The sequence below is a fragment of the Diadema setosum genome, chromosome 21 (genome assembly GCF_964275005.1).
Source record: "Diadema setosum chromosome 21, eeDiaSeto1, whole genome shotgun sequence".
NCBI classification, from domain to species: domain Eukaryota; kingdom Metazoa; phylum Echinodermata; class Echinoidea; order Diadematoida; family Diadematidae; genus Diadema; species Diadema setosum.
Genome location: NC_092705.1, coordinates 5,646,005 through 5,672,306, shown reverse-complemented (window position 1 = coordinate 5,672,306; position 26,302 = coordinate 5,646,005). Strand labels below are relative to the sequence as shown.

The window sequence follows — 26,302 nt, the reverse complement described above, 5'->3', positions numbered from 1 at the left end:
GTACCATCAATACCATTTAGGGGAGATTGGCAGGGATGCAAAAAACAAACAAACAAACAAACAATTGGTGTATTATTCGATGTGCATAGAAAACGGATGATTGGGTGAATTAGACATAAGACACTGTAAGAAAATAAGATTCGTCACTAACTCCATCAAGAAGGGTTAAAGACGTTTAATTCACAGGGTGCAACGTAGAATAGAATCATTTTATCCCTTACACAATTGAATGTATGCCTACGATATGATTCCATCGATCTACTAGGATCCGAAAATATTGTGACATGTATAGTTAGCTTTAGCTTTGGAAGTCAGCCATAAAATTTCTAACATCTATTATCTATGCGGAAAGGACAGACGGTACCTATAAGCAGACGGAAGAAGGTTGCTTTTTTTTTTTAATGCCCCCTCCATGTCTCTTTTTATGTGGTTCACCGGTATACCTTGTAATTTGATTTATCACCAGTAAGTTTATTCAAAGATATCCAATTTGCGGTTTTTATATTTAGCTGATCTTCATCTAAGAATATGAAAATGAATGAAATGTCATGAAAATAATCACAGTTTGTATTTTTTAAGTTCTTCGTAGAACTTCATCGACGAGTCCGAAAGTAGTACAACGTCGGCGGGTAGCTGGTCGCGTGTTGCGAGCTTGGAAAGTGGCATGAAACAGCTACTCTTCATAGCTGTTTCGTACATGGTGACCATTTCTTTCGTCACTGCGTTCCCGGGTGCCTTCCATGAGTCAGCTACGGCCGTTGACGAATCCCACTGGAGCAAGGAATCCGAATAGGGAAGCCCAACCAGTCGGCAAAACTTCGACAACACTTCGGAAGGTCTCGCCAACAGATCGTCGGCGTCGAGGACAATGATATCGGTTCTGGGTCGAGGCCGGACTCGCGCACGTATACCCACAGAGAATGCAGATCTTTGTAAAACGTCTTCGAGGGAAGAATGCAATTTTCTACCCCGCTTAAGTCGAACGTTTCCAAGTTCCGGGCATTCCCCTTCAACCTGCCCATGGACATGAGCCGCTTGAAGGCTGCTTTTCTGTATAAGCCCTCACTGGGTGACGGATGAGGAACACGTGTCTGTACCCGGCTGGGACGTAGGCGCGGCTCTCTTCGTCTCGTACACCAAACGCCATATCCTTGACCAACACGTACTTAGCAGTTGTCGATTCCAACGCTTTCTTGACTGCTGAAAACCTGCAACCATGATGGCCATACAACAAAAGAGGTCATGAGAAATTTGAGCGGAATAATCTTCCTGTCATTTCAACACTTGATTTTCGAGGTTTGAAAGGGGGAAATATAGGCCTACCGCATGTCGAACATTGATCGAAATGACTTGCATGTAGATCAGTATTGTGTATCATACTGTAATTTAAAAAGAAATGCACCATTGAATTCGCTTAAAAAGATTGAAACTATTTTTTTTTTTTTGCAGTGTTATGATGCAACAGAAAGGAATTTATCTCATTGTTTCCGAAATGCATGTTGCAATCACGACATTATTATTTTTTCCTCGTCGGTCATTTGAATTAGTGAAAAGGCAACCATGCCCAAATAAGTGTATTCAATTTAAAAGAAGCCTTGTATTAGATTTAGTTAGCTTGAGGCAGTGTATGCGTGTCTTTTCAGCTTAGAGTAGATTGGGCTTCATGATGAAGATTATTTATTTCGCTGTGTAGGTCCACCTGTTCATTCTAAAATTTGAACTTCTCGAGAATGACGAGGTCGAAATGGCAGCCATATACGGGCACATTAGGCACTGTATACAAACGAGCATAATAGGGGTGGGGTTGGTTGACACCTTCGAGAAAAATGAAAACATTCGAGAAAATTGAAATCATTTCTTCAAGAAGAAGAAATGAACAAGTAACCAAATGTCATTAAAAAATACGCTCCCTCTTTGTATAGAGAATAACAGTCAGATTTTTTCTTCGTGGTCTAAATATATCCACAGAAAATCTGGCATCGTTTCCCGCTCAATCACGAAGTTTCCACATTCTGAGGAATAGTCTGAATAACCGACCTCTACAGTATACCAGCCAATGAAAAGAATCTAATTTTCAGGTTTGCAAAAGGGACACACAAACTATACACGTTGATGACGTAATTATATGTAGTACAACTATAACGTGGCGCCATCGCCGCCGAGATACTTAGCACTCGTTTATACAATCTTCCGCATTTTTGATAATAGCTCTGCAAACAAGATACCATTTTTGGACATCCTTTCCTTGTTCATGTAATGTGATAACGACAGGCTAGTTCATTAATGTAGGCCTATTCAAATTTATGGCCGTATAGCTACTACTGTCTTCCCTTTTTGGACGTAGTATCGGCATTTATGCCTACATATAGCAATTGATATTCTATCTACCTGTGCATACTCAATGCATTTCAAGACTTATTTGGAATCCAGATCACATACATTCTTTATGTGATCTTGCAATGTTAGGCAAGGCTTCAGCACGCAGGTTAAAGGAATACATATGCATTAAATTCTATCACAGTGAGAGTGCAACTGTATTGACCAGGTTACTAAAGAGTGGAATATCTACAAAGGCATACACCTTGGAAATAGGCAGGAAAGATACTTTTAAAGTTGATTTCCATGTTCAAGTTTGATATGAAGATAGCTGAACGGGGTTGTAGACATTTCATTTCAATGGAAAAATGAATGAATGAATGAACAAAATTTAATAAATAATGATAATAATAATGACAATGATGATGATGATGATGATAATAATAATAATAATAATAATAATAATAATAATAATACAACTACTACTTATAATAACAATGATAATACATATTTTAAAATTTCACATTTGTTACAAATATTACAAAGACAACGGTGACATTTTAGTCACAAACTACACAGGGCTCTCTAACTGGCCTCTTTGCAAAAGGGCGAATCAGAAAAACAATGATGCCTTTGACCATGTTGACTCGTGAGTTTCCTTTTGACCTGAACAAAGCTATGTACCACATTTCCGCTTTTAACGGATATTATCATGACAGATGAGTACCTGGTAATTTTACCTAATCTCTCCGTTTTGGGCCTTTTGATGACTGAGAACTGTCAACAAGAGATTACAGATACTTTATAGATCACAGAAAAACGAATCAGTGAAAGTCACATTTTCTGCAAGAAAATATTTCCCGTAGTCACAAGCATGCACACGACCACGCGAGTGATACAGCAACTATACCAGTGTTCTTTGAAGAACCGCTGCTGTAAACATCCACACTCATCTTCGTTGCTAATTATAGCACCCCCCCGTGATTTACTTGGCATGGTTTGAACATTGCAAATATATTGCAGGGTGTCTGTACACCTATTCAATATGATATGATATGATAATTATGATATGCATGCATATATATATTTAGTGAACACAAAATAACATTTATTCATTGATTTATTTTATCTATTTACTTAGCTTTCTTCTAGTAGTTTTCTTGTTCAGAGATGACGTCATACATAGACAAGATAGATTTAACCTTATTTTTTTTTTAATCATCCTTTAAATTAGGCTTAAACGTTCATATCTTTTGAACAGATTATCCGATTTTCCTCAAATTGCACTGGTTTATACCAAAGCATACCAAGGAGGTTGGTGTTCACCTCCTTGTATGTATACTAACACTATTTCTGCATTAATCCACAAGTACATTTGAGGTAAATCCCCCCCCCCCCCTCGAGTTGACTATTATGAAATAATACATGAGGAATGAACCGGCTGTGCACCTACGCGATACGGTCTGCCTCGATCTTGGAGCCCACGATGTCGGACAGAATTTCAGCAGCCGAAGCGATTGCCTCCTCGTTGCCGCCGTACACCTTGGGCAGGTCCGCGCCGACAGCCTGCTTGTACACGTTGGCGGCGGTTTCGCTGTAACAGAATGGTTCCAGCCAGACTTCGAGTCCCTCGATGGCGCTGAGACACTTAGCGAGCGCCGTGGAGATCGTCCTCGGGAGACACCAGACGATGAGGCGAACAGAAGCTTGGTTAGACGCCATCATGCGGAGAGTTTGGGTGGCCGCAGAGTCAACCCAATGGAATAATGGCAGCTGAGGTGTTTTTGTTTGTTTTGGTTTTTTGTTTTTGTTTTTGTTTTTTTGCCTGGCTATCATAATAGACTTTACAGAGTGCGTGGGTTGCACGAGACCTTTTTAATATCAAATAATATACGTAGGGTCACGCTATTTGCATTACTTATACTGCTTACTCGTCCTTAGACAAGATGTTTTTACTCACTATGATGTTCCTCTCGACCCAGGTGTATAAATGGGTACCTGGAAACGCTGATAGGGTAATAATAATGGCAGTTTCCTCTGGTAGAGCAGTGAAAACACTGAAGAGGCTACCCTGGTTAAATAAGACATTATCAATATCATTATTATTATTATTATTATTATTATTATTATTATTATTATTATTATTATTATTATTATTATCATAAAGTATAGCGAAAATTCAACATGTTTTCACTTTTCTCGCTTTATAAAAGAACACTTGACTTACCTCTTTCAGAAGGCAGTGGGAATAATATTACCCTAAATACATTTCATTTCATTTTTTTTTCACTTCATTTATTTCCACATCCTGATAAAAAGCATTTACAAAGAATACAGGAACTATACATAGAACATTGGAACAATAGTAATTACAGGAAAGAATGTTCAAATTAAAACAATTTCACAATAGACAAACACAACATAAAACAATTATTTCAGTTTCTTGGGGATCAACAGACCATTGGTCTTTCTATGGCTATGGCTACATGTCAGTCATAAATCCAGGGTACATGCAATTTTTATTTATTTGTGTGTGTGTGTGTGTGTGTGATATTCTCTTTTATGTTCCTTATTTCTTCTCATGCTTCATTATAAACTGTAGTCTCCTCACCCAGCAGTTACTGGGTAGAAACTTTCACAATTCATAATTTCTGAACGGATTGTCCGATTTTCCACAAACTTTCACTGATGCGTTCCACCAAAATTGCTACAATCACTCACACATAAGTGTTGTTGTCAAGAAATCAGTATCACCATAATTCAAGTTATCAACAAAATAACTCGCATGTCTAATCATTCTCATATCTAAAAAGAGTTGTGAATTTGTGAATTGTTTTTAGTAGACGTTCTATCATCGAAGATTATAACACAGTTCGATGAGAAAGATAACACCATCTGTACAGAATTTGTACAGAATTTGTAAACTGTAACAGAGTTACAGTTTACTCTTTTGAAGCTTTTCGTAGGACTTCATCGACGCGTCAGAAAGTCGCACAACGTCGTTTGGTAGCTGGCCTCGCGGGGTGGGCTCTGAGAGCGGCATGAAACGGCTGCTCTTCATGGCCGTTTCGTACATGGTGACCAAATCTTTCGCCACCGCCTTCCCGGGTGCCTTCCATGAGTCGGCTACGGCCGTTGACGAATCCCACTGGAGCAAGGAATCGGAATACGGGAGCCCAACCAGTCGGCAAAACTTTGACAACACTTCGGAAGGTCTCGCCAACAGATCGTCGGCGTCGAGAACAATCGGGTCCGCATCGAGACCGGACTCGCGCACGTATTTCCACAGAGAATACAAGTCCTTGTAAAACGTCTTCGACGGGAGGGCAACATCGTCGACCTCCAAGTCGAAAGAGAGGTCGTTTGTTTCTTCTCCTTCATCCCTGAGAAGATTGGCCATCTTCAAATAAGCTTTGCGATAAGACGAATAAGCCCTCACCGGGTGACGGACGAGAAAAACGTGCCTGAAGCCGGTTGGAATATACGCGCGAGTTGAATCCTTCCGCACTGCAAACGCCATATCTTTCACCAAGACATACTTCCCACGGGCCGATTCTAAATCTTTCTTTACCGTTGCATATCTGAAGAAGGGACAAAGAGCATGAAGAAAAAAAAAATCATATGCAATTAGAATGAGCCTTCATTGATTTAAATGAACGTTAGAAATTCATATTATTGATTGCCAAGTCATTTGCGGATATCGGCTTCACGCCCGCCTGTCCCATACTTGTTTGTATACAATACTTCGGTGCATCTCTTTAACTATAGCTATGAAAAACGATTAATTTCACACTCACATAGAAATTACTTTGTACTACAATGTTCAATCATTGTAGGATCAAAGTAGGAAGAAATTCTGATTACTGCTTTACAGAGTCCAATTGTGTAAACTTGTGTAGACCAATCGCAAACGCATGTAATTATTGCAGTTTGCATGTTGTTAGCTTTATCTAGACTAACCAATCAGCCGTCATTACTCACAGTTATTGAGGTAACTACAAAATTTAACATGCAGTAAAAGGGGCCTGTTTGCACACTTTATCATGAAGTTAGCTCTCGAATCCTAAAAAAAGATAACTTTATAAACTTGACTCAATGATGCAGTGTATGTTTGTACGTGCAAGATTGAGTGCATGCGAATATTATTCTTTTTCTTTTATTCGTCTCCATAATTACCTTGGTATTGCCTTGGTATCATGCAATTGAAAAAGTGTTGTGTGTGTGCAAATGGTGTGTGTGTATGCGTACGCACATGCAAAAGTGCATTATGTTGTGCTAAGCAGATATGATTATTCTAAAAAGATCACAAAAATTCTCAGTCAGTGTACTATTATGTAACTATTCTAACTAAAACAAATTTTAGTATCATAGTGATCTGATAAAAATAATATGTTTGTGTGTGTGTTTTGTGCTTGAACAATCACCAAAAAAAATTACAGTCAATCTACTATTTTTCAAGTGTTAAAGAAAAAAAATTACGGTAGCATAGTGTCATAATAGAATAATTATCGAGTAAATAAGCTGTCTAGAGCCAAAAGAGATATACAATGACTTGTCTATCACATAATTTTTAGCCAGTCATGAGATCACACATATGCAGAACTTAACGTAAATAATGTATGCTATCAAAAAAAAAAAAAAAAAAAAAAAAAAAACTTCGATCACGCGATATGACCTGCCTCGATCTTCAGTGTAAATGAATGTATGCTATCGAGAAAAAAAAAAAAAAAAAAAACTTCGATCAACCTACGCAATACGATCTGCATCGATCTTGGAGCCAATCACGCTGGACAGAATCGCCGCAGCCGAAGCGAGCGCCTCCTCGTTACCTTCGTAGACCAGTGGTGCATCCCGACCGCAGGCGAACTTATACGTGCGTGCCGCCAATGCGCTGTAACAGAATGGCTCGAACCAGACTTCGAGTCCCTCAATGGTGCTGAGACATTTGACAAGCGCCGTGGAGATCGTCCTCGGCAGACACCAGATGATGATGCGAACAGGAGTTGGGTCAGACGCCATCTTTACACCTCCTTCCTTTGACAGAATATAAGCTCCTGCGATGTCAGAGCGTAACTTCCTACACCAATTTCAGGAGTACTTTATCTATACTCGAAGTTGCAGTACATTGTATCTGTACTTTTGCCCTTTTCAAGAAGAAGAGGTTATCTTTGGTCCACAAAGGGCGAGTTCGAAATGATTATAGGGTCGAATAAAGCGCAAAATTAAGACAAAGAGGACTCTATTTTACCATTTAAAGCGTTAGAATTTCATAACATCTATGTATATGTTAATCATATTTTATATTATACACTCAAACAATGTGTGTACACGAATGAACAATCAATCAATCAATCAATCTATAAATATACAAATAAATAAGTGAATAAAAAGCATAAAACATGTTTGTAAATAATCAATACTCTATATACATACATATGTATGTATGTATGGCCGGCCATTTTTTCAAGCAATGCTTACAATGGCGACCCTCTGCATAATCGCTTCTTAACTACAATAAGCTTGTTATTGTAATCCCTGCTGCATAGACATGCATACTGTATATTATATCATTAATTTCCTATCATATCGTTGTTTATGCAAGTCAAACGACTCTGTTTTAAATTCACTTTGTATATTTCTCACTGTCATGTTCATTATTATGTGACTTAGGTATATTGATTTGCAGAAAATAAAGTACTTATCAAACAAACAAACATAATGGTTATGTATATTCTATACATACATACATATATATATATATATATACATATATTATCGTTTGTTTGATTAGTACATATGTGTATAATTGTAGTGTATAGTCATTGTGTAATTGTTTGGGACTCAGGGGAAGAACTGTACTTGTCCACGTACAGTATGTTGTATTTGATGTATATGTCATTGTTTTGTCAACTGTAATGTTTGTTTGTGCAGGGCCCCCAGTAAGAGCAGTACCTGCCTACTGATGGGGGCACCCTGTTGAAAGAAGACTGAATAAATAAATGAATAGATAAACAAATAAATGAATGAATAAATAAATAAATAAATAAATAAATAAATAAATGAATAAATATTATTACTATTAATTTGATACTGTTCTGCGTTGCCATGCTATGTGATGTCCAAAAAATTGTAAAAGCCTATAGTACCAGAGACTCCAACTCTCCCGTTTTCGACGGGAGATCTCCCGCCGAAAACCCACTTTTGCAAAATCTCCCGTTCTCCCGTTTGAGATTTAATTTCTCCCGCCCTGGCTCAATGTCTCCCGTTGAAAAGGATTTCTTACTTATTGCTATCGTATATTGCAAAAATAAGCCTTAGATAGCACCAGAGAGCATCTATAACTCTAGGAACTTCGCGCTTCGCACACATAAACTTGGGTCTCCCGTTTGCTAGGGGTTTCAGGAGGGAGAATCTCCAGATCAGAAGGTGCTTGGGGTTGGAGTCTCTGTAGTACCATTTGGTTGGTGTGAATGTAACTCGATATAAGGTTACACTACTTACTCTGACCGAGCGTCAGATGAAAAATAATTTACAAATATTAATCAAACCATCCTCGATCCAGAGATGTCGGAACTAGGGTTGGGTATTGGTATAGCAGAGAGTAGATTGGTGGACTGATAAGAAGATATGCTTTCAAGTTTCCGACAAAGTGCTTTGAGTACACCGCATTAGTTTGCGTCCTGGTTCTTTGTTCTTGCTCAATTATGGCACAATAATTTTGAGTTGAGTGGGCATTTAAATGACTATGAAATTTCATGACAATGATTATTGGGCCAAAGGTACAGACAGCTGAATTGCATTGGTAAAGTTCCATCCTGATATTGCTAGAAAGCGAAAGGTAATAATATATCTCTTGTGGAAATGAGTTTAATATGATCAAATGCCAATGAGAAATCTCCTGTCTTTGGTGTCATGTCATAGATGCTGTCATTTTTTATGCTGTCTAAGAAAAGCATGTATGCTCTGAATGAGCACTTTACATGAGACGTGCACAGTTCGTTGGTTGCCCTGCAGAAGGGCCTTAGCTTAGGTAATTGTTCCTGGCAGAAAGGTCTTAGCATAAAAGTGAGTGTAGCGTAAAAACTATCATAAGATTATTGATTCAAATTCTGAAGAACAGTGTACAATAATATTGACTACATGGAGATAAATTTCTAGCCCAGAAAATTAAGAACTTCATTTTACAGAGACATTCGAACATCAAAAATGTGATTATCTAAAAAAAGTACCTTTTTTGTGTGTATAACGCATCAGGTAAGGCCCTTCTGCAGGGCATTTGACGAGTTGTATGCCAGAATCATGCAATTATAAAAGTGAACAACTTGAATTCAAATTGAGGTATTGGCTTCAAATGAATGTATGTTATGAGTGCACAAGATGAATGTTGCAGTGGACTTTGAGGTAGAGTGAAACTTGCTATGATGTAGTTAAAAATTACACAGAATGTGGGAATGTTTCTTTTCGACAACATGGAAATTGGAAACATGGGGATGACTATGTTCCTGGTTGTTTGGAGGTGAGAGGATGCATTACCTAAGGGAAATGCACCCTCTCACCTATTGACTTCAAATTTGAAATGATTGTTTTTTTTTTGCAAATGTGTACATGAGCATTGTAAATGCTGCCCAAAAGAAATGCATCCTCTCACCTATTGACTTGAAACTTGATATTATTGGAAACAGTAAAACTGCGATTATAGGCAGATGTGGACACATTGTTCTTTAGGGTATTTTTTAAAAGTTACCAGATTCTGGTAAAAAATAATACAGCAACAGCACAAATTACAGCACTTTTGTGGGAGCCACCCAGAAATATTCTTAAGTTCAATGTGAAATCCTAATGTGAGGATGATTAGAATATAGTGTGGAAGAGAGGGATGAGTTTGAAGGGACCTGAATATCCATTTAACATTTTTGAGCAGCAAAGAAGGCTCCCGCATAAAGAACTCATTTAAAAAAAAAAAAAAAAAAAAAACACCTATCATGTTTTTGATTAGAAATAGTGTATTGCTGGACATTTTAAAAAGTTTTTCTTATGGCAATGTTGGGCCCGCAGGGTGGCAGGAAAGCAAAAATCCAACAGTAGGGAGGCCAATGACTTTTGCTTGGATTCTTTTATAAAAACCAGACAAGTTTGGTATATGTCCTGCCAAGAGAAAGACAATTAATCAGCTAAATCGATAAAAACTTGGTAAAGTTACAATCTTTTAACTTAAAGATTACATTTAAAAATCTTACTGCAAAATCGGACCCTCTAAAACAAGACTAGCAGTAAAATAATGATTGGAAAATGATCCCCATACTTCATGCTTTCATGTGATACCACGTCCATATGGATTTTTTAAAAGTCCTTCATATCCCATTCCAAATTTGACAAGAACTAGAAAAATGTTCAATAGGACATTTTTGTGTTGTTGTTGTTGTTATTTTAAAGAACGAAAGAAGAGAAAGAGAGAGAAATGGGGCCCTATACAAATAATTTGCCCCAGACAGCACTTAAACATAAACCAAACATTATAGATCTTAAAGAGATATAAACAAGAATATTAAATGCATACCAAGTCTCCTCGAGGGAGCTCATATCGTCTCCACGAGGGAGCTCATGTAGTCTCCACAAAGGAGCTCATAAAGTCTCCACGAGGGAGCTCATATTGTCTCCATAAAGGAGCTCATTACGTCTCCACGAGGGAGCTCATATGATATTGATGAATACCTCATATTCTTCAGACAAACACAAATAACTAAACAATACACGCGCGCGTGTACCGCACACTAACTCATCCACGTGCACACACTCAACCACATACACACACCTCCAACCACGCACAGACACACCCATATCATGGTTCAACCCAAAATAATGTAAAGTATTTAAATAGAGCACACGCACAATGATAAGTTTTTTTACGAAATAGATAAAATTACTATAACTGTATCATTGTTTCGAAAGAGAGAAGAAAAAAAAATATATATACAGTGTTTATATAAAGGAGCTCTAAGGCGTTGATACAGAAAAACATTTGCATATACAGAAAAATATTTGCAGTGTTTATATCAAGGAGCTCTAAGGCGTTGATACAGAAAAATATTTGCAGCAAACAACGGAGAAATATGATACAGATATAATCTTGGAATCAAAGACGTATGAGTATACCTGCGGGCTTCAAGCCCCAGAAAATAAAAGTACAATTTAGTGCCAGAAAGTGGGAGTCATAACAATCTTCAAAATAAATTCAAACCACAGATTTAAAGTATTAATTAGGTGCAGGCGACTCATACGAAAGGGGGTTAACAAACATTTTAAGTTGTTCTCACCACAAAAATAATGAAAAATGTATCATTTCTAAAATTACACAATAGGTATATGAACGAAAAGATCCCCTGTTCTTGCTAGGGAAACGCCCGCAAGGAACGTAAGACAATATACATGTATATATTTTATATAATAGAGACCCATTGAGGGAGATGCCGGGATCTGCAGCAGCGAGTGACTCCCCAAACCCGCTTGCTGCAGATTCCGGCACCTAGAGGCGAGGTGGACGGATGGAGGCCTCGACGTGACGGCTGACCAAGGTCGGCTTGTTGTCGGAGGGGACCGGAGAGCGATGTCCGCTGCGAATGTCGTCTATTACGCTGAGGATAGGAGAGATTGAAAGTCCTTCCCCTGTGTACTGGGAAGGGGAAAACGAGACTAAATAAAACATAAGTGAGATTTATCACAATCAAGCATGAGAAAAAAAAAAAAAAACGAAACAAACACAAAAACCCACATATCATTGATAAGCAAATATATGCCAACAAGACATGTGTACAGGCAACTCGCAATTATATATGAAGATGTATGATACATGTACATACATCTTCAAGTGCATTCCATAGCAACGTGGGAGACATTATTAATAAACAAGTAATTGATAATAACAATAATGCATAATAACATATGATACGACGACTCGAAAAATATCTTGAAATCTACGTTTGCAAAATGATAAAGTACATGTACATTCTGCAAGACTTTGCGAAGTCCATGCTACAGCAAAGTTATGCAATCTTAAATACTGTGATATTTGTTGGTTTCCTTGACATAGGCAATAACTGCGTCCAGAGCTTTGTGATTTGCGAGTAAATCAGAGATGTTTAGTGATTGCTTATGGATAGCACGCATGAGATTTGTACGTTGATTTGTGTGTTGTTTGCAGTGTAATAGATAATGTTCCACGGTTTCCAGTGCATTGCATATTGAGCAAAGACCAGTGGGATGCTTACGGATAATATGATAAAAAGTTGCTAATCTGGCTCTGCCCATGCGGAGTCGGTGAGTTATTATTTCATCACGTCTATTCAGACTTTCAAAGGTGAAGGTGTTTGAGGCACAGGGTTGGATGTTGAAAAGATGGCGTCCTTTCTTGGACGAGCGCCATAACGCGTTCCAAGCGTCAAGACACCTATGTTTAATTACATGTCGTATATCATCAACACTTAGAGGAACACTGATTGTAATGTTCTTACGTAAACTTAGTTTGGCAAGATAATCGGCTTTTTCGTTGCCCGCTAGACCACAGTGAGCTGGTACCCATGCTAAAGTGATGTCACACCCATTCATTACAAGATTTGAGCATTTAAGAAGGACTTCATTGGGAAGGTCAAGGATATTTGAGGTGTGGTTATTCAAAAGTGTTAAGGCACTGAGAGAATCTGAGAAAATAACAGCTTTGAGAGGGGGAGAGGATTCCAGCCATGATAGGGCAAGAAGAATTGCTACCAGTTCTGTACGACATATTGAGATGGGTGAAACCTTTTCACTTATTTCATGACGATAGTGAGGTACGTAAATTCCAATGCCAGAACAGTTAGTGGAGGGATCATGGGAACCGTCAGTGTAAATTGTCAGGTGGTTTGAATATGTGGTCTTTATGGTATGAAGAGCAGTTTGATATTGCGCTGAAGGGAGGGCGGTCTTGGGACATGAGCTGAGAAGAGAGAAGTCAATATTGGGATGTTCAATGGACCAAGGGGGACTGGGATGAACATGCATTGGTTGCAGCTTTAGGAAAGTGTCCGTAAGCGGCTTGACTCGGAGAGCGAAAGGAAGTTTGTTTTGTGGCCATTTATTCGAAGAGTATTGCCAGCAGTTGACAATGGCTTTTCGGACGGGGTGAAGTGGGGACAGTGTGTATATGTAGGCGCAGTAATTGAAGGCGGCCCTTTCACGGCGTATATGGAGTGGTGGTTCGTTACATTCTACTTGAAGTGCATGCAGGGCAGTGGATGGTAGCGCGCCGGTGCATATTCGAAGGGCATGGCCGTGTACTGTATCTAGTTTGCTTGAAAGGAGCGGGGATAAAGAACCATAGATTTCACAGGCGTAGTCGAGATGAGGGCGGACTAGAGACCGGTAGAGTAAGAGAAGGATTTGTGTATCGGCGCCCCAGTTTGAACCGGTTAGCGAACGGAGGAGGTTTAACCGTTTGTTGCATTTCATTAAGATGTCTTGAACATGAGGGGACCATGACAAGGAGTAATCAAGGGTAACCCCTAGGTATTTATGAGAAGGGACGACTTCAAGCGGAGCGTTCTGGAGACGAATGCAGAAACCTGTGGGAGAAACTTGGCGAGAGTGAAATATAACCACTTTAGATTTATTAGTAGACAGAGAGAGTCCATACTGTGTCATCCAATCAGAGATGCTATTCACATCGGACTGGAGTTTTGTATTGATGTGACGAAGACTGGTAGAAGAATGCCATAAAGCGATGTCGTCAGCATACATAGACACGTTTGATGCACAATAATGTATAATTTCATCAATAAACAAATTGAATAATAGAGGACTAATGACGCTACCTTGCGGGAGGCCAGCTTGGCATGTACGAATGTCTGAAAGTGTGGAGTTTATTTGCACCTGAAAAGTTCGTGAGTCCAGAAAACTTTGTACCCAGCTTAGAAATCGGCCTCGAAGTCCCACTGAGTAAAGTCTGGAAAGCAGTGCCTGATGATTAATAGAGTCGAAGGCTTGACAAATGTCAAGAAAGATAGCGACCGTATATCCTTTACTGAATAAGGATTTCCTTACTTCGGATTCTAAGCAAAGGAGATTATTGAGAATTCTACGATGTCGGAGGAAAGCAGACTGATGGGAAGAAATTAAATCATATTTATCAATAATGTACGAGAGTCTACGGACAATCATACGTTCCATGAGTTTACATACAATAGGTGTGAGAGAAATTGGGCGGTAGGAGCTGATGGAGTGTTTGTCCTTGCCAGGCTTTAGTATGGGCTTGATAATTGAGTGTTTCCATTGGGGCGGGATCACAGACGTATCCCAACTCATGTTAATAATCTCTAACAGAGAGCAAAACATATTGTCACTTAAATGGCTTAACAACTGTTTGTTGATTCCATCGCCCCCAGGGGCTGAGTTCTTGGAAGCTTTGATCGCCATTTCGAGCTCTTTGGGAGTGAAAGGAGCGTTGAGAGGAGAATCATTGTCATGTATATAGGATGGGGGTTGGGAAGTAGGGAGAGGGAGAGTGGGAGTTAAAGAAGGCTTTTGAGAGAAAGCAACTGCCATAGCATTGGCGATACAGTGGGCGTCATGAGTATAAGTATCGTTTATAAGTATGGGTGGGAAGGTACTCCTGGTGTTATTGTTAGACAATAGTTTTACTTTGCACCATACATCTGAGAGTGGGGAAAAACGGTTCAAAGAGTTGCAAAAAGTAGTGAAATGAGAACGTTTGGCTGATAAAATGGTGCGCCTGGCTGCAGCATTGAATTGTAGATAAGTGATTAAGTCATCGTAAAGATATGACTTATCAAGCTTGCGTTTGGCACGATGACGGTCGCGGACGGCTCTCGAACAGGCCGCCGACCACCAGGGAAGAGGTGGGCGACAGGTCGGGGTCTGGAGGGGAATAGAAGCATTAGCAGCTTGGGTAATACATTGTAGAAAAAGATCATACAAATCGTAAATATTTGCTGGACGGGAGCTGTGTGAATGATGTAACAATTCTAGTTCACGCTGAAATAATTCCCAATTGGCTCTTCGAAAAGCCCAACGGGGCGGAAGATTGTCATGATTTTGAGAGGAAGCGCTAGGTATGGAAAGTCGCTTTAATGGCAAAGTAAAATGAACACTGCAATATATAAGGTAATGATCACTCCCGAGGGAAAACGGGGATACCGACCAGTTACAGTGGGGGGCTAATGACGGAGGAACAAGAGTGAGGTCAATTGATGTGGAAGATCCTCTAGCAATGTCAAAGCGCGTTGCTGAGGAATCGTTAAGTATAACAATATCGTGATCATTGCAAAATTCAAATATGACTTTTCCGTTGAGGTCCATAGTGGTTCCTCCCCATGCAGGATGGTGGGCGTTAAAATCTCCTCCAATGACATAGTATGGCAAGCAGTCGACTGTAAGTGAAAGTAAATCTTGTGTGGACAATCTTTTTATGGGATTGTAAAAATTTATCACAGTGACAGAAACATTTCTATACAGAATATTGACTTTTAAGCCCTCTAGGTGAGGGAAATAATGAACATTGCTGAAATTTACGTCTTGATGAATAAAGATTGCACAGCCACCTCCACGTGATGAGACGCGATTGCGCCACAGAGCAGTATACTTAGGAATTGAGAAATTTGTGTCATCGTGACACCAGGTCTCTTGCACGAGGATAACATGTGGGGGAGAAGGGGAAGAGTAGATGTGTTGAGTCAGCTCCGCGCCATTAGAGGGGAGCCCTCTGGCGTTCCACTGCCAAATAATGAGGCTCAGATCCATTATTGGATCTGGTGTAGGAGTTCGAATATCTTTTCCTGGGAAACGACCACATCGAAGCAAGTGTTTGCAGATTGAACAACTAACATGATTCTCTTGTGGTCAGAATCAGCCGCATGAAGATTGTTGATAACTGTGCTCACAAAGGAGACTAGTTTTTCTACTAGGAGGATGGATGTTGTAGGAGGGAGTTGCCGTTTGTTAGTTTGAGTGGAGGCCGTATTTGTATCTGTGGGGACTGGGAGGCTTCTGTGAACCTGGGCCCTGTCAGTAGCCTGTTGGGGTTGAGTAAATGCATGGGTCACATTCACAGTGGTAGGATGGGAGCGAGAAGTAGTGGTGGAGGAGGTGGTAGGGTTGGACTTGGAGTTATGAATGGGAGCAGGTATGGTGGATTGAGGAGGAGAATCGGGCACATGAGGACCTGGGAGATGTTGCGGGTCAGATTGATCTGGGTTAGAATTCAAAGCCTGGGTGTTGGATTGGGTAACCTGTAGTTTTTTCGCAGCTTCAGCGTAGGAAACATGATTCAAAGTGGAGTAATTTTGCACTTTACGTGCAAGTTTGAACTTTGGGCAACCTGCATATGCCGCGCTATGGGGGCCCCCGCATCGCAGACATTTTGGATTGGATTTGGACGGGCAAGAAGAGAGATCATGGTTTTCTCCACACCTTACACAACGCTGTTTAGATCTACATGTATCTTTTGTGTGACCAAACCTCTGGCAGTGAAAACAGCGAGAAACAGGGGGAACATATACACTTACTGGGAAAGTTTCGTAGCCAATGCACACTGATTCTGGAAGTGAGGGGCAGTCGAAAGAGAGAACAAGTACATTGGTTGGGGTGGGACCATCGTTTGATCGCTTTGAGATGCGCTTAACTTCGGTCACATCCTGGCCCGCCAGCGCCTCCTTGATGTCTTGTTCCGTTAACTCGGGCGAGACGCGTTTGATGACACCTTTTAGAACAGGAGAGAATGACTTGTCGTTAGTGACACGAATTGGGGTTTTGCAGAATTCATTCAGTTCCATAAGAGTACGAACCTGTTTAGGATTGAAACATTTGATAGTGAAGGATTTTTGTTTGCGTTGGACTTGAGACACTTTTCCTACTAGCTTGTTTATTTCACGTGCGATCTGGATGGGGTTGATGAGAGTAATGTTTTTGACTGTGCCAATGATAGTTACATGCGGGTTGAAGGGAGGACGGGTGGGTGTGTGAAACAGATCAGATTCGTCATCGGAGTATGGTTGGGAATTCGGTCGTTGTCTTTTTCTTGAAACTTCAGTAAAGCCAGTGTCGCGGCTAGGAATCGGAGTGGGGTCAGGTTCCATTTCTGAGAGGTTGTTGGGGTTTTCTTCGGAGTCATTAGCGGGATCAGTGAGGGGAGGGACGTCCTGAATTCCAGACATGGCCGCCATTGTGACGGCCATGTAGGGAGAGGATCGAGTGGGGATAAACAATAAAGTGGGGCAGGGAGAGGCGAAATGAATAAAAGGGAAAAGGAGGACTAAAGGCGCACCGGACCGAATACGAAGAAAAGGAAAAAACCAGGCAATGACAAGAGAGACCAAGCGATAAGGAACTCTAAAGAACGTCTGAGGCCTCTCAGTTATAAAGTAAATAGGTCGGATAGTATAGAACAAAGGGAATTACAAAAGAGAACGCGTGTATAGAAGAGGTGAGAAACAAAATGGCAGCTACATGTAGCTACACACTATAGCTTTGGCAACGTGCAGCGACCGAACACTGCAGTTTACACAAGTATACACAGAATCAGATGTAATTTTGACACCTGGGTGTAAATACACAGTGGATATATAATAACACAGTAACAGACAGATAATACTTTCCTTTCACAAATAAACTACAGGTGAAATCAATCAAAGATATAGATATATGGCTAATACTGATAGTGGATACTATAACTCAAAACACAGGAAAATAGGCCTACACATCTAAGACAAATAGAAAAATAAGACAATATACTGTTCGCTACAATGAATGATAAATGATCTTACGAAGTATATAACATCAACACAACAAAGTAGTAAAGTAAGTGATAACATGTATAAATCACGGTAACTCAAACTGTATAGGGCGGAAGCTAAAGAGCAGCGGACGTGCACGCACTGCGACAGACTGTGCAAAGCAGTGCTTGACTGCCGTGAGTCGAACAACTTACGATGATATGCGTTGTCCTTTGGGTTCAGATCCGCAGTCAAATTTCAAAACAAGTTCAGCAGAAATGTGTCACTTAAGGATCGAATAAATGAAAAACAGGCTCACTCATATGATCAAGAAGAACAAACAATATTAATCAAAGCTGAAAGGCAGAAAATAGATGCAAAATTCGGTTAATAGTACAAGTAGAACAGCGAGAGCACCACGGCACGTCCGCACCCTTCGACCTGCAAGAATAGAATGTGTACTGACAGATATTATTTCAAAATAACCAGATTTCACTGTCCTCCCTACCAACAGGCATTTATTTTATCTTTAAATTGACATTTGTTTTCTGTGAAATTAAACTTAATTTTTCTTTTAATCTGAAGAATATTTGGAACTCGTATCATTTATGCCCCCTAACTAAACTGGAGATATTTATATAGTTTGAAGGTACCCCAAAATCCATTTAAAAGTACTATTTGCAGCAATGCTGCAGGCCAAGCCTGGCCCAAGCCTTCGCGAGGGAGGTAAACAGTGCAAGTGGTGCAGAGCGGCTACAGCTACGACGTAACACAAATTTTTACCTTGAATTTTATTGAAGGCCACTGCTACATGTAGTCGTTCTTGGCGATAGGATATCATCTATAATTAGTATAAACACTAAATGTAGCACGGTGTGGCAGGGTTAAGGGGGTCCCATGGGGCCTTCTCGAGGTTAATGAGTGTGGGGGCATCAACAGCTGATTGTGGAAGCTTGTTCCACTCATTTACTACACTAGGCCTATTCTCTTTGGCTATAAAAGTTGTTTTTTTTTTTTCCCCTGATGTCCAGGCGACTCCTTGCTTTGGCTAGTTTTATGGAATGGCCTCTTGTTCTACGATAACCATGAGTGCGAGTGGCAAGTTCAAAATAGTTCTCAATCTCAGGTTTCGAATTGTCAATGACAATGTTTTTGAATATTCTGCCATGTTCTGCATGTCCGATGTTCTGTATGATTGGAGTAGACTATGTCTCCTCTTAGCCCGACCAGACGCTGTTAATACGCTACGCGAATACAGCGTCTGACCAACGAGCGGGCACCTACAAAGTGGGGAACCACAACACAACTACAAAACTTATGAAAATTTATACGTTCTTTATAAACAATGTACACGTTACCAAACGTTACTCACCTTAAGTGCATGCTTGTATTACAGAAGGTTCGTAAGTCCATTGAGAGCCCTCGTGATAAGTCCGTGGAACCAAAAAATGATACTTTCTGGCGGATTCCCTAACACCGTCAGGGTTCATCGTTGCAGAATTCAAAATGGCGCCTTGATCTCTGCGGAAATCTTTTTGCGTGCGTGCGATGCGCTGCTTGAGTGTTGGTGTAGCAGCACGGTCGACAGCGCGACCTTTTGAAAGGGCATTCAGATCATGTGACCTCCCGGATATTGGAAATGGCCCGGCGTGAAAGACGATGTACCGTTCGTGAACCGTTCACACGTGCTGCATATAACCATCATTTTAGGTAAGTTATTAAATCTAAATTTCAATATTCATAGCATAGATATGAAGTCTCATTATCATTTTGTTCGTCAGATGAGTTTGAAGTGACAAAAAAATGATCTAAAGTATCAAAATTCAATCCGATCGCATGCGATCGTTGGACCCTCTTCGTGTTTGGAGCTTCGTTGGTACAGCCCTGTCGCGCTACGTATGTACAGCGGCGACTGGGCTGTGTATAGTTAGTCTCCTCTCTTCTTTTTTCAAAAGTGGTCAGCCTTAGTCTTTCTTCAGTATAACTTTAGAGTGAAGTAGAAATACTATCTAGGTTATGACAGTATTAATATTATTATTATAATGTCATGAACATGTTGATTTGGCTTTAAAATCGTGGTTTAGCTTAGGCCTTGGGTCGCCCTCATTCAATTCACCTCGCACACGTAACACCAACACTATCGCTGTACAGTGTACGCAATGGGGACTTCAATCGGTACCCTTCAATCCACCTCCAATGACTTTGCGTTAGCCATGCGCCATGCTTCACGAAGAAGAGTTGATAATACAGTTAGGCCTAGGTCTAGAACCACCGTGCAGCGGTACGCGAATATTTTTTCCGTACATGGAAACGCTACAGGACATGAATTATTCATAAGTTGAGCTGAAAGAATGAAATGCGCATGCACATGGACTTCGACAATGAACGCCACCTTGGATCATATATTTACATTACATGGGCTGATTGATCTGTATTTACAACGGGGAAAGAGGATTTACTGTGCCTTTATTGATTACAGGAAAGCTTTTGATTTAATTGACCGGTCTTGTTTGTGGTCAAAATTGATTTCAAGTGGTTTAAATGGAAATGTTATTCGTGTTGTTTTTAACATGTATGAAAATGCCAAATCTTGCGTTAAGCTTGGGCACAGCATTTCAAACTTTTTTCCATGTAATATTGGGGTGAGGCAAGGCGAAAATTTATCTCCTTTATTATTTGCAGTGTATTTAAATGATTTTGAATATTTTGTTAGCAGACATTATAAGGGTCTTGATATGTGTGCATCTGAGATAAGGAAACATCTCAGTGATGATGATGTGGAAATTTTTCTTCGCCTTTACGTGTTATTATATGCTGATGACACAATAGTCATGGCCGAGTCAGCTGATGAATTGCAATCTGCTTTGTCTGCTGTTCAGCAATATTGTGACCTTTGGAAACTATCAGTTAATACAAGTAAGACTAAAGTGGTTATTTTTTCAAGAGGTAAAGTTCGTAAATACCCTGTTTTTTCTTTTGGTGAAAGTCAGCTTGATGTTGTGGATGATTATGTTTATCTTGGAACAGTGTTCAACTATAATGGATCATTTAATAAGGCTATTAAAAGACAAGTGAATCAAGCTAGGCGGGCCATGTTTAATTTGATCTGTAAGGCTAAGAAGTTATGCTTACCCGTAGATATACAATGTGCTCTTTTTGACCAGCTTGTTGTTCCAATTTTATTGTATGGTTGTGAGATTTGGGGTTTTTGTAAGCTGGATTACATTGAAATGTTTCATAAGAAATTTTTAAAAAGTATCCTTAGGCTTCAGCGTGGTACTGCAAATTGTATGGTGTATGGGGAATTGGGCAGGTTCTCTTTAACAAGTACGGTAGAGAAGCGTTTGGTTAATTTTTGGGCGAGGATTAGTCAAGGAAAAAAGTCTAAGCTTTCATACATTATTTATAAATTGTTACGCCAGCTACATGATTGTGGTGAGATTGAATCAGAGTGGATCAAGAACGTTAGAGGTGTTTTAGACAAGTGTGGTATGTCAAATTTATGGTTAGAGGATGTCCCACTGAATCTAAAATGGGTGAAATCATCTTTGAATCTTAGGTTGGATGATATGGACAAGCAAAATTGGATTGCTGAAGTGAACAGAAACCGTTTATGTTTTAATTATAGAATTTTTAAACAGGAGGTTGGCCTAGAAAATTACTTATTAAAGCTGGATGTTGTGGAAAGAATAACTCTATGTAAATTTCGTTGTGGGAACCACAAGCTGCCTATTGCTACTTGTCGATATTTACCTGATCAAGTATCCCAATTATGTACTCTATGTAACTTGCAAGTTCAAGGGGATGAATTTCATTACTTGATGGTTTGTCCTTTCTTCAGTGAAACACGTAGGCATTATATTAAGAGATATTTCTCACGCCGTCCTAACGTTATTAAATTTCATCAATTATTTAGTAGTAAGAGTATTAAAACGTTGAAGAATTTGTCTAGATTTTGTAAGATAATTATGTTGAAGTTTGTCTAGAATCATTTTTAGTAGTGCCAAAACTGTGAGGTGTGCAAGTTGGCACAGTGTGCTCTATTTGTTGTTAAATCTTGCCGATATTATATTACATGTATTTATGTGTTGTGACTGCCAAAGATTTAATTTTTTCTTTTATTGTGTGTTTTATACTCATTGTATTTCTTCCATGCCCCGGGAGGGGCCGTTTTAAGAAATAAAATTCATTGTCATTCATTGTCATTGTCATTGTCATGCACATGCACATGAATGCACATTCGCTTCATAGCGAAGTAGCCCTACTGTTCTGTGGTAGCGGTTTATTTACGAACGAATACGAGTACCCGATCGACAAAAAAAGGCGTAGGAAAGATTTCGGAAGAACTCTCATGTGGCCATTTATGCATGTACGAATAGTGGTAATGTGGCATCAATTCCAAGCCTATGGCTGTAGTTTAGGTTGTAGCTTGTAAAGCTGTTTATTTCACGCGAGCTGCTTATGTACCTGCTTCAAATCGACTGCACTTTCTTCGAACCCTGCATGCTCGCTCATGCTCGCCACGCCGGCTGCCCTGGCTGCGCTGACAATCACGATGCTGTCTGCTCCCCGCATATTTACCAGCGGGGTTACGTAGGGCGCTCATGAACTGCGAATCGTAGCCTATGTACTGTATGTAATGTATGATTGAGGGTACCACCTATCGTCACCCAAAGGATCTGTAGCTTGTTTATTCCAAAAGTATAAAACAAATTCGCCTAAATCTTATCTCAAATATGCCATAAGTACTGCAGTTTTGAATGTCGTGACTATTTTCTTCGCGCAGCGGGGTACTTAGATCGGCACCCCCTCCCTCCATAGGTAATACACGTGAATTTCACAGCCATGCGTCATTACCGTGAGCGGATGTGTAATTGAAACGTGTTCAGTCTGGTTTGTTGTTTGTTTGTGAGTTTGATTTTCGTTTCTTCGTTTTTATTGTTTTCATAGCAAATGGCACTTAATCCCACGCGTACATTTCATTCTATACGCAAACAGCCATGATACGCAGGGTGCCGATGTCAAGGTACCCTGCCGATAGGTGGTACCCCCTTACCATACACTGTATGTACAGTATGCGAGTCCGTTCATTCGTGTACAAATTGGCCGAGCTATAGAATTGTTAAGTCCACGCGCTTGCGCACTTCAAAATTTCAGCTCAACTTATGAATAATTCATATCCTGTAGCGTTTCCATGTACGGAAAAAATATTCGCCAGCGGTACGCAGGTTGAAAGATTTGAACGCTAATAGGCAACATAGATGTTTATGTGTGGGACAACAATCCAGTAGTAGTACGCGGCACAAATTGTAAATAAAAGGAATGCGTGCGCTCTCACTTTCAGCGAGTGGGGGCCTAAACCACGAAATCGCCGTTGATTTTGTACTGTATGTGCGACAGCGTGACATTACAAATACTAAAAAAAAAAACTTCAGCTTACCTACAAACACACCAGATTACTTTCATTTCTCACTTCTCATGAACTTTGTATTTGATGGATGCTGTCGAATGCAACACATACTAGTAGCACATATATGCGATGATGATCAACACACCACAGAAGAGTTCTGTGATCAACACCCGATGCATCGATGGCGTTCAAGTCGTTCGTTTGCGTTATAAATCGCCAAAAAATCGCACAAAAATAATGGTTTATATAGGCAGTGGCTTACAAGTCGCTTATAAATCGCCATTGACGTCATCAAATCACACCAAATGCGTGAGAGAACTATTATTTGGGATATAGAAATTTTTAAAAAGTATCCTTAGGCTTCAGCGTGGTACTGCAAATTGTATGGTGTATGGGGAATTGGGCAGGTTCTCTTTAACAAGTACGGTAGAGAAGCGTTTGGTTAATTTTTGGGCGAGGATTAGTCAAGGAAAAAAGTCTAAGCTTTCATACATTATTTATAAATTGTTACGCCAGCTACATGATTGTGGTGAGATTGAATCAGAGTGGTTCACCTAAGAACGTTAGAGGTGTTTAGGTGGTTAGAGGTTGTCCCATTGAATCTAAAATGGGTGAAATCATCTTTGAATCTTAGGTTGGATGATATGGACAAAACACACCCAAAATTGGATTGCTGAAGTGAACAGAAACCGTTTATGTTTTAATTATAGAATTTTTAAACAGGAGGTTGGCTTAGAAAATTACTTATTAAAGCTGGATGTTGTGGAAAGAATAACTCTGTGTAAATTTCGTTGTGGGAACCACAAGCTGCCTATTGCTACTTGTCGATATTTACCTGATCAAGTATCCCAATTATGTACTCTATGTAACTTGCAAGTTCAAGGGGATGAATTTCATTACTTGTTGGTTTGTCCTTTCTTCAGTGAAACACGTAGGCATTATATTAAGAGATATTTCTCACGCCGTCCTAACGTTATTAAATTTCATCAATTATTTAGTAGTAAGAGTATTAAAACGTTGAAGAATTTGTCTAGATTTTGTACGATAATTATGTTGAAGTTTGTCTAGAATCATTTTTAGTAGTGCCAAAACTGTGAGGTGTGCAAGTTGGCACAGTGTGCTCTATTTGTTGTTAAATCTTGCCGATATTATATTTCATGTATTTATATGTTGTGACTGCCAAAGATTTAATTTTTCTTTTATTGTGTGTTTTATACTCATTGTATTTCTTCCATGCCCCGGGAGGGGCCGTTTTAAGAAATAAAATTCATTGTCAAATTCATTGTCAAATTCAAATTCAAATTCAAATTCACTCGCCAAATATCGCACACGGGATACTGGCTTATAAACAGACAATGGCTTATACATCGCTTATAAATTGCCGATAACGTTATCAAATCAGGCCAAATCGCAAACAGTCATTTCCTTATGAAAGCATTTGCAGTGTTCCGATAGAGTTTTCGACGAATGGGGGCGCCTTCGGCGTTCCGGGAACTTTGGGTCTAGTTGCAGTGTTCCGATAGAGTTGTTGTTGTTGTTGTTGTTGTTTTGTGTTTAGTGGCGTTTTCCATTCTCTTTAGAATATTTACGCCAAACACTTATCTATAGATTTCTTTTCCTTTTATCATTTTTTTTTCTCCAAAAAAGAATATTGTAATGAGTATCCTTGGTCAGCTGTCGGTACGTCTATTTGCCTGCTTAAAATATCATATCTTCTGGCCAATCCGGCTCATTGTCTCGAGCAGACTTCTCAGCCGTTAAAACGGCCTAGGCCCCTCCGATATGCAGGCAGTAGAGTCCGATGCTTACCAGCACAGGAACCTCAATTGGTCCGATACAGAGCCAAACAAAACAAACAAGCAATATTAATAAATTACAAATATATATAATAATCACATATACATTCTTTAATAAAGTAAGCAATCTCTGGGCTGTGGTGCGCATGAAAAGCCTCTTCAGGGTACCTCGAGGCAGAGTTAGTGTAAACTATGTACACTCATAACATGCATGAAAGTTTATCTATCAGAAAACTCGTGATCTTTTAACATATAACACAAGAGCTTTTTGGTATACTGGGTTAGTTGAAATTAGTAAGCTTTGAATGCTGTTCTCATGAATTTTTGTTTCAACTAACATCATAGCTCTGGGTATAATATATCTGGGGCAGAACATAAGAAAATGATCAACTGTTTCTGGGACGTTACAATATTCACACATACCCGACACATGTTGGTTTATTTGAAACAAATTGTCATTTAAACCTAAGTTCCCCATCCTGAGGTGATGTAGGATTGTCTCAGCTCTTCTGTCATTCAAAGTGCATAAATAGGTCTGAGAAACTTTTCGTTGAACATATTTCAGGGGGGAGTTTGTCTCCTCCCATTTAATTTGCCATTTTGTCATATAACACCTTTTCAGTTTTTTATTAAATTCATATTTATTCAACTTGTTATTCACTTGTATGGAAACATTTTGTAAAGCCTTTTTTGCTGCTTTATCTGCCACTTCATTTCCTGTTATTCCACAGTGTGCAGGAATCCATTCCAAACACACTAATATTCCCTTAAAGTATAGATTAGTACAGAAACTTAGAATTTCTGTAACAAAACTTTCTTCTCTTTGAGATCGAATGGCTTCAAGGGCACTGAGTGAGTCACTAAAAATAACTACTCCTGTTTGAAGTGGTGGTAATTGATCAATCCAATACAAAGCTAACGTGATAGCCGCCAATTCGGCTCTATAAACAGATGTTTGGTTCTGCATTCTTTTACTCTGAACATAGTTATACACTGGCACATAAATGAAGAGGCTACCTTGC

General features: G+C 39.6%; 1 protein-coding gene and 1 pseudogene across 1 annotated transcript; both read right to left on the bottom strand.

The window, feature by feature from the left end:
- Positions 1-558: 558 nt before the first annotated feature.
- LOC140244841 (uncharacterized) lies at positions 559-4,038 on the bottom strand (annotated as a pseudogene).
- Positions 4,039-5,251: 1,213 nt separating this feature from the next.
- LOC140244840 (uncharacterized) lies at positions 5,252-7,335 on the bottom strand. Its single transcript, XM_072324450.1, has 2 exons — positions 7,067-7,335; positions 5,252-5,897 (listed from the first exon to the last, which is right to left on the bottom strand). Exons 1-2 carry the CDS (start codon positions 7,333-7,335, stop codon positions 5,252-5,254), a joined length of 915 nt encoding a protein of 304 aa, XP_072180551.1.
- Positions 7,336-26,302: the final 18,967 nt, after the last annotated feature.